This window comes from Cydia splendana, chromosome 8 (assembly GCF_910591565.1).
Source record: "Cydia splendana chromosome 8, ilCydSple1.2, whole genome shotgun sequence".
Lineage (NCBI taxonomy): Eukaryota > Metazoa > Arthropoda > Insecta > Lepidoptera > Tortricidae > Cydia > Cydia splendana.
This window is the reverse complement of record NC_085967.1, coordinates 20,445,128-20,463,101: the sequence shown is the minus strand read 5'-3', so window position 1 is coordinate 20,463,101 and position 17,974 is coordinate 20,445,128. Positions and strand designations below refer to the sequence as shown.

Genomic DNA, 17,974 nt, shown 5'->3' with positions numbered 1-17,974 from the left:
CTCAATCTTAAGACTAGTGCTTGTTACAATTATAAAGAGAATTAACACTAAAGCCAAGTTAATTTACAAAATCAGCGTAAGAGGAGAGAAGAAAACACAATACTCATTTTGAAGGGCATGATGAGTGATGACGAATGTGTATAATGAATACCAAAACTAGATTTTGACGTGTAGGCTTTCTGGTTAAACCGGTACCGTCGCAAAATAGAGCAAAACCTCGAATCAATGAAACTCGTGCCGCAAACAAAAAGAAGGGCAGAAAACTAGTCCCACTCAGTGTCATTGTCTCCTGTTCCACAAAACTACATACACTCATCAAGATGACTGACTCACCGACGTCTTTCTCAAACCATGTTCACCATAGTACAGAGCCACGTCGAAATGCCCATTCTTTAAAGAGTTCCATTGTGACATAAGACGTACTTTTTTAAAACATGTTCACCATAGTAAAATGCCACGTCAATATGTTCTTTCTTTAAAAAGTTCCATAGTGACATACGTCGTTTTTGATTAAAGAATACAACAAAGTCCAAATGTCGTTTCCATAAAGAGTTCCATAGCAACATACTTCGTTTTTGAATAAAGAATAGACCAGTATAGTACGGATAGCAAAAACCGGCGCTGGCTTCCTGTGGTCAATGGGTAGACTCGTTTGAAACGTGATCAAGTCATTGGTTAGGTAATGATGAGCTTGATTGGGTTATATATAGCAGAAGCGTGGCTACTATCGATCTTTTATCGATTTTAAGAAGCAATAATAAGATGAATTGAAAAATATATAGCAACCGGATTAAATATTCTCACTTTAGAATAACTTGGAATTGCAGTAAATTGTCTTTCTCGTCAGTTGATTTTACCAAGTTTAAATAAATACATATCTAATAGTAATTTATTTTATAAGGGGGCAAATTTGTTGTTTAACTCCTCGTGCATTGATACCCGAGCAGGCGAAAGATTCCAAAATTGAGCCATGATCGTAGCGAGAGTCTCGATTAGGGAAATCTTGAGCGTTGCCAAGGTTTCACCACATCAATGCGGGGAGAACACTAGCTGTAAAACTTTACAAACTATATCCAAAAGAGTGCGGTGCCGGCCTTTTAGATGGGAGTACGTTTTTACTTGAAGGTTGTGCACAAATCACGCGAGGTAATTTCGGCTACCTTTTGACCCTCCCTCCCCCTTGGTGATATTTGGTGAGATTTTAGGTTACCCCCCTCCCACACATAACTTAACGTGTATTTTTTGAAATTTTTTCATAGGACATAATTCGACCACACGCTCCAAAATTTCGTAAAATAGACTCGCTAATGTGAAGTTAGTAGTGAAGATTTATGTTTAACGAAACCGAGAAAAATTATCTACTCTGTGGTAGGTATTTTTTCTTAGTTTCGTTCACTGTAGAAAAATACACGTGAGGTCTCCTTGTACCCCCCCTTTCCCAACGTGATCTGTCGTGATTTTTTTCATGATCCCCCTCCCCTATCGAGCCTCGCGTGATTTGTGCACAAGCCCTTGAAGGTTTGAAGGTCATATTGGACCTGAAATAGCGCGAACATCACTTTCAACTCAACGTTTTTTTTTTTTGATATGGATTTTCTGAGCGGGGCAGCTGGTGCCATTTGCTCTTTTGGTGACTTTAGCGTCAAGTGCGCGAGAGGCACACAGAGCTGTTTCAACTCAACGGGTTTCCCCTGGAATCTTTATAGTCCTGCCGGTTTTTGCCTCTTTGTAGTCTAGTAAGTTAGATCTGATCTAGTCAACATGTTTTTGAGTAATATCACACGTTTAGCGCACGGCATTAAGCTCCGGAAGCAAAACAATTGGCGAGTGTGAACGCCACGCCCTCGCACTCCGCACTCATCAGGTGCACGCCAACGATAATAATTTAAGCACGCTGCACACTCGGGGAGGCGGATATTACGAACACTTGCACTCGACGACCGGTCTGGCCTAGTGGGTAGTTCCTTGCCTGTGAAGCCGATGGTCCTGGGTTCGAATCCCGGTACGGGCATGTATTTGTGTGATAAACACACATATTTGTTCCTGTCATGGGTATTTTCTATGTATATAAGTATATATTTATCTATATACTTATATAGGTACATACTTATGTATATCGTCGCCTAGCAGCCATAGTACAAGCTTTGCTTAGTTTGGGGCTAGGTTGATCTGTGTAAGATGTCCCCTGATATTTATTTACTTGTCACTGTCACAACTTTAGTCAAATTACGTAAGTTATTTATAAACCTAAACAGTCATACTAAATTTCATCCTCAAAACACAATTAAAATTGCTGAAAAATGCATTAAATAAGACAACACAAAAATGACAAAAGTATAGATAAAAAGAAAAGTCTTCAGTTTGAAAAAGCGAGCTCCTTTTATTGATAAAAATACCACTGGTATTTCTCCCTTTTTAGGTTCCTGAACCTCAAAATTATACTTTATTTAGTAAGGGTAACCTAATAGAGTAGGTCGCGTTCATTCGCTGTCTTGTTTTTGGCAATGGTGCCGGTAATGGTATCCTGTAACACAAATGCGTTGCTTGAAGGTTTTTCTTACTACGTGTTTTCCACTCTTTCTCTTTTCTTGAAGGTTTGAAGGTCGTATTGGTCCGCACATACTGCGGACACAGTTTAGCTGTACGAGGCAGGAAGTTTCTAGAGAAACGCACAGAGCTGACAGAGCAATGGAGACTGCCAACCATCTAAGTGGTGAAGATGGAAACGTCGTCGCGTAGAGCGATGGCGAAAAGAAGTCACACAGCGGCATGGATTGAAATGTTTCTGATTTTCTCCCGTGAGTATGCGCCGTACAGTGGCTAATACAGTCGAGTGTAATTTCTCCACATCCGCGCTACCATTACCCGCACTAAGGAAGAGCCCAAACACGGTGTTTACATTTGTAATGTGCCCTGCTCTAGCATGTTGTGATGTGAGACAATTTTAACGTAAAATTTGAAAAGGCTACGAATGTGTTTAGTATTTTGGGCATGGAAGTCATTTCTAAACTGATATCTGTTTAATTTATATCTATTTAATTTCTTTGATCGACAAATTGGATAGTGTAAGTGTAGCTAAGCTAATAGATTTGTTTATTGTACATGCCACGTATAAAGTGGCAAAAACGTCTAAGAGTAAAGTGTCGTGTTGATATAGATATAAAACAGCAACGATATAGAAAGAGACATTTAAATGATTGGATTCAAATGGTCGTATTAGCGCATATTCGCCTCACACAGGCCTATTCGGATTTCGAGATAATCACAAGATCTTGAGACGATTTAGAGATCAACTAGATCTAAATCAGATATCGACTAGATGTGACTTGGATATCTAAGTCATAACTTGTCGAAATCGTTCAAGAGGACCTGCAGAATCGCGGAAACGTCAAATTTGACATATCTATCTTACAAATATCTTTAAATTATCCGTATCGTAACTTGTTGAAGTCTAGTAGAAATCTAATTCATTTTCCGAATCGAGCCGACAGTCTTTTCCCGAAGCATGCTAGCGGCCCTGCGCGCGCGCACTCGCATTAGGCTGTCACTCTATGAACGTTTCAATTTATTGCCCCTATTAGCCAAGTGCTAAATAATGAGCTTTTCCATAGGAAAATTACTTATTATGCTTTTTACATAATGACGGTCTAACTACATGTTTATGTGAAATGGCCAGTCATTTGAATTGCAGATTTCACACATTTAAAGCGACGAAGGCAGCCGGCAGCCTCTTCTCTTTAATTTTTATTGAAGAACTCTTAACAGACTTTTAAAAATAGATGTAGTCAATTCATCTGAATCTTTTTTTACTGACATTGTAAAATTCATAGTAAGTATTATGTAAATAATATTATGGTACACGCATATATAAATCTGTTGTGACAATACAATTTTATATGATATTAAATGGTTAAAGGCATTATGTCGTCTAAACTTGAGATATGTAATTAAAAAATTGTCCATTTTGAAAAAAAAATACGCTCCGAACGTTCCTGGGTCCATATTATATAACCAGATAATCTTAAAACATTTAATTATGATTAATTGTATAAAATTAAAATGATTAAAAGATAATATTAATAACAATATTACGTCATTATATAGTAATTGTCATTCCGCGGTAACCCTTAATCCTTTCCTTTTAGTAATTAGCGCGTTGACTTCAAAGAATTAAGCTTAATGCGACCAGCGGCAGAATCAGTTTAAATGTCATTCCGGAGACGTTAAGTCAAGAGACACTGTGCCACATAGTTTTTGAGGCATGCTACAATGCCGTAAAATCATTTTTTTGTACCCATTAACCCCGTTACTCTTAAAAGTTTGCTTTGTTAAATCGTTTATCTTTCAAACAAACACAAACGTCAAAATAGGGGGCACAAACGTTTATCCAAACTTGGCTTGGCTTGTAAAATTTGACAGAAGCTTATGAATAACGCTAATAGAGTCAAGTGTACGCTTTACCACACAATAGTCATGTAAAAAAACACTAAAATGTGACACTGACACCGCTATACTATATGTTTCAACTATCTATTAATTTCCAACACATAAAATAATATCCTCTCAGTGGGGTAGTAAAAATGAGACAGCACATAATAAACCATTCATTGAATAAAATATAATTATATTCCAATTATTTAAATTACAAATAAATTGGTATTCTTATAGTTTATCAGCCTTAAGCACGCCCATACAATGTTGCTAATGTTATATTTGAGAGCGAAGGTACGAGTAGCTGCAGGCTTGTAAGTCTGTAATGAGGGACTATTTAATATAATTATCTTTTTACTGTTCTTTTTCGAATACCGTCCCGTATCTTCTTCTTCTTCTTCTTCTGCAGTGCCTTATCCCTTTATTTGGGGTCAGCCCTCCTCGTTTTACGGCGCCAAGACAGTCGGTCTTGGGTTGTCTGCTTGTCCGTATATAATGTGCAAATTCTACAACAATTATCTGTGTTTTTTTTTAAACTATTTTAAATGCTTCACAAAGCTTGACTGTGGAGTGGAGTCAGTTATCATTATCAGTTGTATATTCTACCTAGTTATATTATCAATTATCATATTATATAATTATAGTATAATGTACGAGGTGTGCAATAAAATAAAAAGTATTGTATATAATGGTATTAGTTTCGTTTACACCGTAATACGCTTGAATGTGGTACAGCTTTTGTTAGTTGGCGTTGGGAAAAAACTGGCGACACTTTTTCAGAAGGAGTCAGCTATGTCTTCATATAAACATGTGTAACGTCGAAACAAATGAATGTCGTCTGACGCAAAGCGCCACCAAGCGACACAGTGCAAAGGATGACGCACGACACAATTCATAAGGTATCTTAGACAATGTGCGTCAAATTACAGCACAGTGTAATGTGTACATAAACCTGTCTGCCACTCGGTTCTTAGAAAGTCAGTTAAATGAAGGATTTGTCTTTATTACAGTATATTACGCGTTATTTGTATACAAGTGCAACCACCATTTTACTGAGATAAAATAAGTTTCTGACTGAACCCGGATTTTGTGCCGAAACCGAAGATTTGTTTTGTCCTAGTAAGTAAATATTCTTTATTGTGCACCATAAAGTTAAAAAATACACAGAAACATAATTTTTATGCTAAAACCTGTCGAAACCGAAATTTTGGCCAGACACGATAAAATATGAGGGCTGGCAGCTACCTCGGTCAGAGGATAAGCCTGGCCATCCAAAAAGGTAACGCTGCCAGCCTTCTGGGCACCATAACGCATGAAGGTGACCTGGGGAGCATCTTTTATTTCTAAGTTTAGTTTAAGATTTGTTATATGTAGTATAGTTTAAATTTTAATGTTTCTTTTTTCTCATTTTGTTCGTTATCAATAAAGTTAATTTTTTAGATAAAATATCGCAATGTTATCCCCATAACATAATACTTATTAAAAAGCAAGTTACATTGCACGCTATTCCAGTTAAACCTCAAATAAAAACGGAATTAATTAATTATGTTTGCGTGTATTGGTAGCCATCATATATACGCACTGAAATGAACAACCCCGCCCACTAGATAAACGGCGACAGGACACAGCCATAGAAACATTAATTCCTACCCCTCTCATGTACCCTATATTACTCGGGCCATATTAGGAGGAGCCTATTCTGTTTTTATCAACTTGATAAGGTATTAATTTTTATTTTGATACGACCTTGAGCCGTATATGGGACTCATTGCACTGAACCCTTTATAAGACATAAGGGGCTCAGGAGTTAAGCATAATTGAAGCATTTGAACTCTATCAGTTTGAAATTAAGTTCAAAATCATGTGGGAAATATATTCACTCTGCCTTGTAAAGGCTTAATTAAGCAATACAAAAGTCAGAAATTACTGTCTATAAGACAATCGTACTCTACCCACAAAACTCCCCCTACTAAACGGTATACGTAAAGCCGTCTTGTCAGTGAAATATTGCGTTTTTGTATATAGTTGCCATGGAATACATTTTTTAATAAAATGTGAGGAATCGAACAGTACCATTTATTAATATTGGAAGTTAAGATAAACTTATATTAAATTTAGAATAAATGAGATTTTATAATTTTTTAAACGTTCAGATATTAAGATAAATTGCTCATTTTCTATCTATTTAACTAGATTTTGTTACAAAATTCAACATGTGTCATCCCTTTACGGACAAAGCGTGAGTCGCTGACGCTGAATCATGATTGGTCACGGCCAAGGTCGTGTCAAAACAATTAAAACTATATCAAATTGTTAATACAGAATCGGTCTGGTACTTTTGTCTGTTTGTTTGTGTCTATATTGAGTCGTTGATGACCGTTAGCCGTGGGCGCACCAATTATAAGAATGCTATTGGGAATTCAGATTATACTCCAGTTTATCACAATCAATCCTTTGTGGTGCCGCGGTTATTACATTTAAATTATGAATTATTGTTATGTTGGTATATTTTGACATTTATAACTTACAATCATTTACTGGGGATACTATTTTAGTAGCTTTTGCAATTGCATTCTCTCGTCTGACATTCTTTACGTTTGTAAGTTCATCGCGGCTTCCTTTTATATTTAAGCTTACAATGCAAAATTCTTTTTCACTTCTCATGCTCAAAAAGTGCACCTTTATGTCGTGCGTAGACGACATAAAATCGCATTTTATGCTCTAGAGCATAAAAGTAAAATTTTCTTCTAAGACAGTGGTTCCTAACCTTTTCAGTCCGGTCACCCCTATAACTAACTAGGGAACCTGATTTTACCCCTCCTCCCAATGGTAATAAAAAATAAAACGTGTACGTTTGTTGTATTGTTATATTAGGTTAGCTTATTACCCCCGTAAAATACCAGTTTTACCCCCACGGGGGTAATTACCCCCAGGTTAGGAACCACTGTTCTAAGACTAAGGTAATCGGTCTCAACAGCCAAACAGTTAAAACATATTGCACAATTTTAATGAGCAATAAAATTGTGTAGATGACAAAACTTGTTATATTATTCTATTTTTGCTACAATTTATTAGAAATCCGTATTTTCTGTCATTAAATTTAGTAAATCACATAAAATAAGAGTCGATTATCGTTCAAAAATGCTCCGAAATGTTTGACTTGGCAGAAAACCAACCGTCTGAAACTCTGATCACATGTTGAAAATTAAAAAAAAATTATTAAAAAGTTAGTTGGCGGGAATTGGTTATGTATTATGTTCTTTCGCTTTACGACAATTTCGTGGTGTAAATTGCCGTGAAAAATGTGTTTTATTTTCCTCGCAATCGAAGTGAAAAGCAGAGTGTACAACAAGGGCATAAATGTCCATTTTTACCCTCGTCTACTATTTTGGTCTTCGCATCGCTCAGACCAAAAAATTGCCTCGGGTAAAAATGGGTCACTTTATGCCCTTGTTGTACAATCTACAATTAAAGGCCAAGTAACTTATATCTCGACACACATACTAGTACATACGCATGTCATTTATACTTAGTAATAAGTTTTATTAATATTTGTTTACAAGTAGGAAACTATAGCTCTATTACTAGAAAAATGTTACTTTATATACCTACTTATCTGTTTTATAAGGGCCACTTGGATCATTCACTAACCCCGGGGTTAACCAGTTAAAAATGGAGTTACCATGGTTACCAGTACAATTAAACACTGCGTTAATGGTTTAATCGGTTAACCTCGGGTTAGTGGAATGGTGCAAGTAATATTGATACTGTTAAAAAAAACTTATGGCATGAAAACTTACCTTGCTCCTCGGATACACGCTCAGCACGTCAGCCCACCATCTCGCCTCTTCTCTACATGTTCCCTTCACGAACGTGACTCGTTCCGGCGCCGTCACCGCCAGGCTATGTGCATGGCCGGTGACGGAGTCCGCCTCGCTCACTTCCAGGACCGTTGTCATGTCGATACTGGCTTGTGGGACTGTGTCTGGCTGTGGAAGAAAAAACATGGTTAATTCTTTGTTATAATTTCTCGTCGATTTATTTCAGAGATATTAGACTAGTGGCTCTGTGATCTGTAGACCTCGCGAACCCCATAGTCCGCCATTTTGAAAAAAAAAAAGATTCGAAAAAACCAGTCAATCCTCACGAAATTTCACGAGAATCGGTTGAAAAAGGGGACCTGTAGAGAAGAACATCCATGCGAAAACATTCTTGTCCAACCTGAAACGGAGACCTTCGCTCGGCTCGGTCAATAATATAAGTGGCAAGCATGGACAAAAGATCGTCATATTACGAAAGTCAGGTTAAGAAGTGGAAGTTAAAAAAAAAGAATGGAATGGAAAGCGTACCCTATGCTGTTAAAATCTTGGCATGATAACTAACTTAACTAAGCAATACACGAAACTCCCTTTATGTAAATTATTGCTACAATATTGGTTATCTAAATAACATTAACAACATTGCATTGTCAATATTTAATGATCCGATAAATGGCATAAAATATCTCAAGACAACGCGGCCTTTTGCCTGAGCATGACTTAACCTATCGGTAATATCAGATCGGTTGTTATGTTAAATGTATCTTTCGTGTAAAGCTACAATTAAAGATCGTTTGAACCACCGACCACAGTTTAGATACAATAACTCCACATAATTAATTAAAATAAATTACACCGCTAACCCGCAAATGGCTCCCGTGTTCTGATAAAGCTCCATAGCTCTAAGCTATTTCTCCGTAGACTTTGGCCTGTTCCCATCAGCTCTACCATACCTCACTCTGACACGTACTATTAGTTAACAGTTCATTAAATACTAGCAATTAAATCATGCCTTTTTATTACTATAAACCTACAATCGAAAATCAACTCTAAATGTATTCCTATTAAGATATATTCTAATATGTAAGTCGAGATGGTGGAGGTGCTGGGATTTTTTCTGCCTCAACTATAGTAGCCGCAATACCAACTGGCGACTGAAGTCATAATGCCATCTCTTTCACTCGTGGTTGGTCATTACAAGGGTAAAGGAGATAGCATTATTACCTCAGTTGCCAGTTGGTATTGCGGTGAATATAGCGATGGGACAGAGATAAAATGATAATCGTTATCAGTCACATCGTCAAGACTAGGAGTCTTAGTGGTCGTAAGATGTTTTAACAGGTATTGATTGTATAATTAACTTCAAATACCGTTTAAAGACTCCTGTAATACGCAATTTGTTTTTTTTTTTTCAATTAATAGCATGCTGTAAATATCAAAACCGACAGTAAATATTATGCTACATTTATGAAAGAATGTAAACGAGTTTTTCTCAGGAAACTGCATGAGTCACACTGACATCTTGTAAATAAATGCACGTCAAGAGAGGACAGATTAGCATACCGCTAGGATAACTGTCGGGACCGGACCGGCAGGGTCACAGGTCCGGCAATTAGTCGGATGGAGTGCGCAGGAACATGCGTAATGGATGAAGCTCCTAGTCAAATATATGTATACAATTTTCACCTTATCACAATGCAGTATTGCACCTGCAATAGCGTGAAAATATATTTGATGTACGAGTCAGGAAGTCGACAACTATTTCCCTCTTGAGTTGAGCTGGTTTGGGTGGTGTCAAATTGACAAATGGTGGTCAAATTGACGACGATTGACTTATTTTCAAATTAGGAGATCTATATGATGAGCATTTCAAAACCTAAAGGTCATTGCGAAATATTTGGTATATTTTGGATGTGTTTTGGTCCCGTGATTTGCGGAAAATTTGATCAGCCTGCATGGCTAACTTATATATTCTACTTATTTTAGTCATCTACCTGTATCTAACGCTCGTCCAAATTTTCGTTGCACTTTTATTCATGTTGCGATCGCCAAACTTGTGGTAGGCCTATTTTCTGATTTCCAAAAATTTTCAATAAATATCCACCTTTAGAAATGCCACCTGCATTGTGCTCGTACACCCCTCGCGTCGAATAATGGTTCATATGCAACGACCTTTTATTTATGTAGACGTGTGACGTTCATAGTTGACAAAACTAAAATTTGATCCAACGATTTTGACAACTTGACAGGTTGGCGTCACCCATACGACTAACTAAATATAGGTTCCGGAACCTATATTTAATGGCTCACGATCGTGTGCCTGGTACCGTATCTACCTCAATTTACTTACATCTATGTTCCTATGACAGTTCCTCCAAGTATCTTTTGGTATGGCTTAATTAAAAAAATAATTGAAGAAATATTTTGCCATATTTTTAGTACTTTTTTAAAAAGCTACATTTCTAAGTAAATGAACGTGCTAAACATCCAAAAACATTTTTGAATGTTAAAATGTTTGTGTGCTGTATTAAAAAATTTGTAAATAATTCAAACATTTTACGTTTAGGTACTCGATATAAAATGAACTGTCATATGGACCATCATTCGCGCTGAGTTTATAAGAATAAGTACAACCGGGAATAGTGCTGGGAAATTCTGGCTCCCCCCACACACCACTTGCATGCGCTGTGTTCCTGTTCAATCAAGATGCAAGCCAGATTGCAGCCGCCAATCAACACGACTAATTGCACACCTGTGACCTTGTCCGGGTGCATTTATCGTGTGACCTGCCATCCTAGCGGTATGCAAATGTGCAAGCGGTGCAAGCCAGTGATGAGATAGCGGACCCGTTATGACTTGTGATGACCGAATTCTTGGGCAATAAACGTTTTTCAGTGTTATCTACACATGCTCTTGTTTCTTAACGATGGAGTCGTGTCAGTATGTGTTGAACATGTTTCCCACTTAGTTACAACTGTACCTACTGTAAATGCAAAGCGATGGTTCTGGAATATGAATTTTCAAACTGACGTGGTTTTAAATACAATACAATTTGACTTTTTTCTTTAAAGCAGAAGTCAAGAACAACACTGTGGAACGACGCCATAGCATACCTGTGTTTGGATAAGAGAATTTCCTGTTTTTCGACGATTACTTCTTATTGTCCTAACAAAAATCTACGAAATTGAGTAAGGATCTCGGAACCCTGTTTCCAAATTTCATCGAAAAACTGAAAATTTTCATGTCCAACCATAAGTTTGGCGTCGTCGTCGTTCCACAGCGAGTTTTCGAGAATTCCCTGATCGTCCATATCTTGCGCCGGCGCACCGGACTTCGAAATAGTACGGTTGACGACCGTCGCCCGCGCGCCGACGTTTCGAAAATAGAACTGCAACGGGATTCCGCGCCCATCCGACTGCAGCAAAAACACATTTCGTTGAGGATTGCATCTCGGCCCTGATTAATAAGAGATAAGGAAGCATGCTAAGATCTACTGCAATTAAAAGTTGATGGTTTAGTAGGTTTCGAAAACAAGGAAAAAAATATCGACCTAGCAAGATTTCAGCATGAATTTTGGTCTTGACCAGGGCAGATGCTTTAGTTCTTTAGTTAGAGAAGGCCGGTATATATAATTTTTAGTCGGAAAGACCGTCAAAGGGCAAGGACTCTTGTATTTGAATACATACTTCGCTCAGACACAGTCAGAAAGGGAGAGCTCCGCTCCTACTGCTCTCAATCAATCACTTAATTTGCAATAAAACATACTTAAATGTATGCAAATACACAATAAATTCAACAAAAAATGTAATAAAACAATCACAACAATAAGTAAAACCAACATTCTGTAAGTGGACATGTGTACAAACACAAGAGTTACAAACGACGAAAGAACGTGTAGACAGTCTTACCTGATAGACGGTCTCCTCCACAATACTGATCTTAACTAGTCCTTGGGATACTAGTACAGTAGCAGGGAGATTGAGATTTATAGAGATATAAATTTTTGCATCAATTATTCGTAGCAATGGCTACTTATTCTATTCTAAGTAAGGCGGAAGTATTCAGCAGACTTAATTAACTGTTGGAGAAATCCACTACTATACTATTCATAATGAATGAAACTGTATGTTAAGCAGTCATTTATACTTATTTGTCACAAGACTAATGCCCGTCAACTCCCACTTCGAGTCCAATGATTCCCAGGAAGTGTTGCGTTTTATTTAATGAAAAGTGACCATTATTTAATGAAGAGTAACATTTTTGTCCCATTAATTGCCCCAAACCGACCTGTTGGCCGGTGTAACACATAGTTCGTAAGTCCCAATTTTCGTGTATAACGAAATATTTTCTTTCACTGAAGTCACGCACATTGTCGTACATGTCACAGTCACGAAAAATGTCTGGCAACACCGCCAGCGGATTCTCGAACTGACCAGAGCCGCATATAACTTCCTAGATACCATGTGGGTTTTTGCTAGTTGCTCATAAATAATAGCGAATAGATGTTATCAGTAACGCGGAACAAACGTGCCGATACAAAAGCGATCTGGCTCGTAGAAACAATGAGACAATTGGATTTATAACAGCACTTTCGCGTCCGAAAATGGTCTAATTTGACGTAGGTATTCGTCGTACGCGCAGGCTAAGGGCGCGCACGGAATGCGCAAGCGTTATTAAGCGCTATCGAATTTGGGTTTACAGTAATAATATAACAGTGTCAGGTGAAAATAGAGGGGCATTTTATTTATGACTACCTAATATCCTGTATATTATTTTAGGTCTTTTACAGTACATCTGGTGCTACATTACGACACCGGTGCTATAATAAGCACATTACGTAACTACGTCGAAAATTTAAAGGGCCATATGTACTGTACAACGTTGTACGATGCACGTGCGAATACGTAATTCGCAACTCGTCGATTTAAAACACTTCTAAAAATTCACCACAAGTTGCAATTTTCCTATTTTTTAACTTGTATCGTAAATAACTATTTCAACACATAAGTATCTGACTTAAGGTACTATTTTGATTCAAACTACAGTCGACAGTGTAGCTGAATCCGAATTCAAGGTTAAAATGTTGGTAAAACGGTAGGTATTTTTTACTGTAATTTATTCCGTAAATAGTCAAAAGGCAGACAGGAAGAATATGAAGGAGATTGAGGCTGCTAACAAGGAGCCAAACGAACTTTTCTTTGAGGACCCCTCGAGTAAGATGGATTCAATTATGACAGATCTAGTTCAGCACAGTTTTAGAAGACATTTCTAACAGGATAGCAAACAGGGAAAGCTAAACCCCCTCAGATGGGAATAGGAGAGAGAGATTTTTAAACAAGAAAGCAGACGTGAAACTTTAAGGATGACTCACGTTAGACCGGGCCGCGCATCGTTTTCTATTGAAAGCATCACGTGATCGCCTGTCATGTCATGTAACAGTAAGCGCCGATCCTTTAGTGTGACCGTAGCTTTAAGATTACGCAACGGTTCCCTCCGTCCCGCCCATAATTTTCAGGACCGGTACAAGACAGCCCGATGAATGCATTCCTAGCCGCATTACACCCGTACTTCAGTCCAATCAAACGCTCTGTTTACCCTTTCGACCACTCCATTCCATTAGGGAATGTACTTCTAAAATCAACCCTGTCGTAGTTAAATTAAAGTTTACTTTCCAACGAAGTTCGAGGAGAGATGGGAAGTTTGAGAAGTAAAGTAGTTGTACTGTTGAATTGACAATGACTTGTGAATCAAGATGGTAGTGCGATTGACAGTGGTTTAGTATTCGGTGTAGTTTGCATAGTATTCCTTACATAACAGGCTTCTGACCTTATTTAGGGCTGGAACTGCAGAGTTTATAGTACGCCGTGATTGTATATTCAGGCCTGTTGGAGAGTACAAACTTTGTAAACTTATCAGTACTATCCTGATGTTCAGACAGAGCCACACCTTTGGTCACACGGACCAAATCGCCGCCATACAATCGAAGTTATGCAATCATTTTACAACGATATTCTGTAATAACATGAAATTTGACATGAATATGCAAGTAGGTAACAAACATTTAGGACCTAAATTTTAGGTCAATGTGGCTAATTCCGTCATAGGGACTATTCCGTCCACTAGCGTTTTTCTCGAATAACGAACAACATTGATAATTTCGTCGAAAAAACAGGGATTGCTTTTAGTTTCAGCAATCAAAAGCAAATGGTTTAATTTTTTCCTACGATTGAAAATCAAAGAAATATACGCTCGTAGACGGAATAACCCCTATGACGGAATTAGCCACATTGACCTTATGTATATCTAGTACCAGACATACATAAGGTCAAGTTTTCGTTGCAGATAATGTAATAAAATATCGTATGACTTGTATGTATGTATTTGTATAATAATTTTTAGCAACAAAAACTATATGTTCATGTCAAATTTCATGCTATTTAAGAATGTCGTTTTAAAATGAGAGCGTAACTTCCGATTTTATGGCAGCGGCGGCACGTTCGACGTGTTGCCTCCCTGTCACACTAACGTACGAATTTACAAGTGCGACAGAGAGGCAACATGTCAAACGTGGTTCGCGGTAGGCCCTCAGAACTACCAGGTCCCCACCTTGGGTTCTAGTCATTAGTTATTTCGCCGTCTACCTTGCCAGTGACCAATTGACCATTACTTCTTCAAGGTTATGATTACGACCGTCTTCCACGACAGACGGAGGAAATAGTTACACAGTAGACATTTAAAGCCAATGGACATTTACAGCTTACGAACGGACATATTTACTAATCGTAAATATATATTGAACTGTAAATATACTAGTTGTCAGAGGACTATCAGGCCGTAGCAACCGGTCTGGGTCTAGAAGGCCAATTCGAGCATTAAAGATATTAATTGGATATTAATTTGAAAAGTATCTTTACTCGCAGTGAATATTGCTGATGTGCCTATACGTGCGAGATGCTGAGGTACAGCATCAATAGTACCGGATGAAACAACGCGATATAAGTATCTGCCACTCGCTCACATTTCTTCAAATAGACGACTGATTCGCTACTTTTGATTTTTGATGCTGACTGCAGATGTTTTTTCGTTAACCAATCAAATATTTTTACCAAAATTGGCACACATATATTTTATTGCCTGGAATAAGACTTAGTATACCTAAATTTAATTCCAAAATTCATCCCTAAAGAGGGTTCAAAAGTAATATTTTTTTTCGCTGGGACATCAGTTAGCCGCGACCACGACCTGTGAAACCTGTGTCGAAACGTCGGTAAATAAAGGTAAGTAATTGAATAAATTTCGCGTTAGACCCGTCTATAAATGTGAGTTAATATATAGGGTGCAAATGGGTGCAATGTTCGCTGAAAATTAGTAAGGAGAGGGTTAAAGGACTGTTTTACAACTTCTAGGTACGCGGACGAAGGCGAGTGTCAAATAAATACCATATCAAGATTAGATTGTTAAAGTTCGAATATTATATAGCGCGCGCGCATGTAAATATGCTGGCGTTATTGATCGCGCCCGGTTACTTAACAGTTCATACAATTATTGAGTTTATTAGTGTTGGAAAACTTTGTAGGTGGCGCTGAAAGTTTAGAGTGCTTTTTGAATGAAATGTGAGTGAGGTTCAGGCCTAAATACATGTGTGACTTTTAAGAAGGAGGGAAGGAAATACATGTGTGACTTTTAACAAGAACTTCTAAAATCATTACTGCAAATGTTAATTATCATTTTAGAAATCTGTTACAAGTAAAACCCGTAGATACAGTCAGCAGCAATAGTTGCTAAGCGGGCGAGTTGTTCAAAATGATCTTGACGCTCGTTCTGCTACTACTATAGTTCGTTTTTAGGGTTCCGTACCCAAAGGGTAAAACGGGACCCTATTACTAAGACTTCGCTGTCCGTCCGTCCGTCCGTCCGTCCGTCCGTCCGTCCGTCCGTCCGTCCGTCTGTCACCAGGCTGTATCTCAAGAACCGTGATAGCTAGACAGTTGAAATTTTCACAGATGATGTATTTCTGTTGCCGCTATAACAACAAATACTAAAAACAGAATAAAATAAAGATTTAAATGGGGCTCCCATACAACAAACGTGATTTTTGACCAAAGTTAAGCAACGTCGGGAGTGGTCAGTACTTGGATGGGTGACCGTTTTTTTTTTGCTTTTTTTTTTGTTTTTTTTTATATGGTACGGAACCCTTCGTGCGCGAGTCCGACTCGCACTTGCCCGATTTTTTTAGCATTCGAAAAATACTACGCGATCTTGATGTGTCCTTTAATTGAAAAACGCTTTTTAAAATTCAGTTACTACATATTTACTTATGAAAGCAAAAGAATGTAAATAATCGTATATGATTCATAATTGTTACATATTTGCCGTGGCTTATTTTTCAAATGTGTCTTTCAATAATAAGACACGTCAAGATTGTAAATTTACCTTTTTTTCCAATGCTAAAAAAACGAACTAAAATCAGGTTAATAGTCGAAATTAATATCGTTCAACTATATCCAGATTTTTATAAACTTATTGTTTATAACAGTTTTAGTCACATCTCATCAATCAAGGGACGTATCTAATCAAAACAAACGCTTTCTAATATCAACAATACCGTTTGATACTTTATTAACAGTACTTTTATTCCAAAAGATCTTAACCGACAAGAGTTTAGTTTAAAAACCCGTCCTTTCACAAGCAATATGTGTTTTATAAACACTCCTGTATTGTGATCCAAGAACGTCATAACAACCATGAGTTTGTAAACTTTAAAACGCTGCCGGCGCGTCATTCTGAACCTTGTTAGAATGCACGAAAGTTGATATTGGGATGTAGCCGCGGGCGTCAGTTGACGTCTATAGCGATTAAATGGTTAAAAATACGGCCTTTTATAAGCAATGTATGTCTAGGGATAAGACTGCGTGGGGCCTGAGACGGGTTGGGGACTTAAGACTTGGGTGTCTAATCGGGTTTATTATGAGATTGTCGTGACTAGGGATAATAGAATATGGGTCAATGGGTCAGTTTATTAAATATACAGGCTGAATTTAATTTTTTTTAATGGAGGCAAACGTGCAGACGTATCGCCTTATGGTAAGAATTAAAATTGGAGTGGGTACACTCTTTTCTGGGAGCTTTGAAGTCGCGTCGGTCCGGAATTTTAATCAAAATAGGGCGATTGTGCACTACAATGAATTTTACTGTCCGGCAGTCCGAGTTTATACGGTGCGACATGGCACGCCATTAAATGTATATAGTAGCTTGTGCACTACACGTAATTTTACCGTCCGACATTTTACTTTTCCCCATTCCGGACCGTTTTTTTTCCGGTCCGAGATGACAGCTATGAAAAACGTGATATGCTTGTGCACTGCGTCTGGAATTAGTATTATTCATGACTTGGCCGGGCGGGGGGGCGGGCTAGGGGGGGTGTGTGTTTCATGCCACTGCGCCGCACCTGCGAGTAAAAAGACGGACAAGTGCACAAGCCAATCATCCGTTTTTTTCATGCCATATCGGACCATGAAAACTCAGACTGCCGGACAGTAAAATTCATTGTAGTACACAATCGCCCATAGGTTTGTTTAATCATTTATAAGCGATTGTATTTTATCCTAATTATGTACCTATCACAAGGCATACCTATATTAATTAATAAATTCAAATAACAAAATTTTAAAACTCAAAGACTGTAGATGCTTTCTATTCGTCGTTAAAATTGTTTGCAGATATCT

General features: G+C 37.8%; 1 protein-coding gene across 3 annotated transcripts in view; it reads right to left on the bottom strand.

Moving 5' to 3' along the window:
* Positions 1-17,974, bottom strand: part of LOC134793001 (protein outspread) — a 388,052-nt gene that overhangs the window by 62,270 nt on the left and 307,808 nt on the right. For all 3 annotated transcript variants that reach the window (XM_063764508.1, XM_063764509.1, XM_063764510.1), the window contains exon 4: positions 8,232-8,420. In XM_063764508.1, coding sequence (XP_063620578.1) covers positions 8,232-8,420 — 189 coding nt within the window. The remainder of the gene's footprint in view (positions 1-8,231; positions 8,421-17,974) is intronic.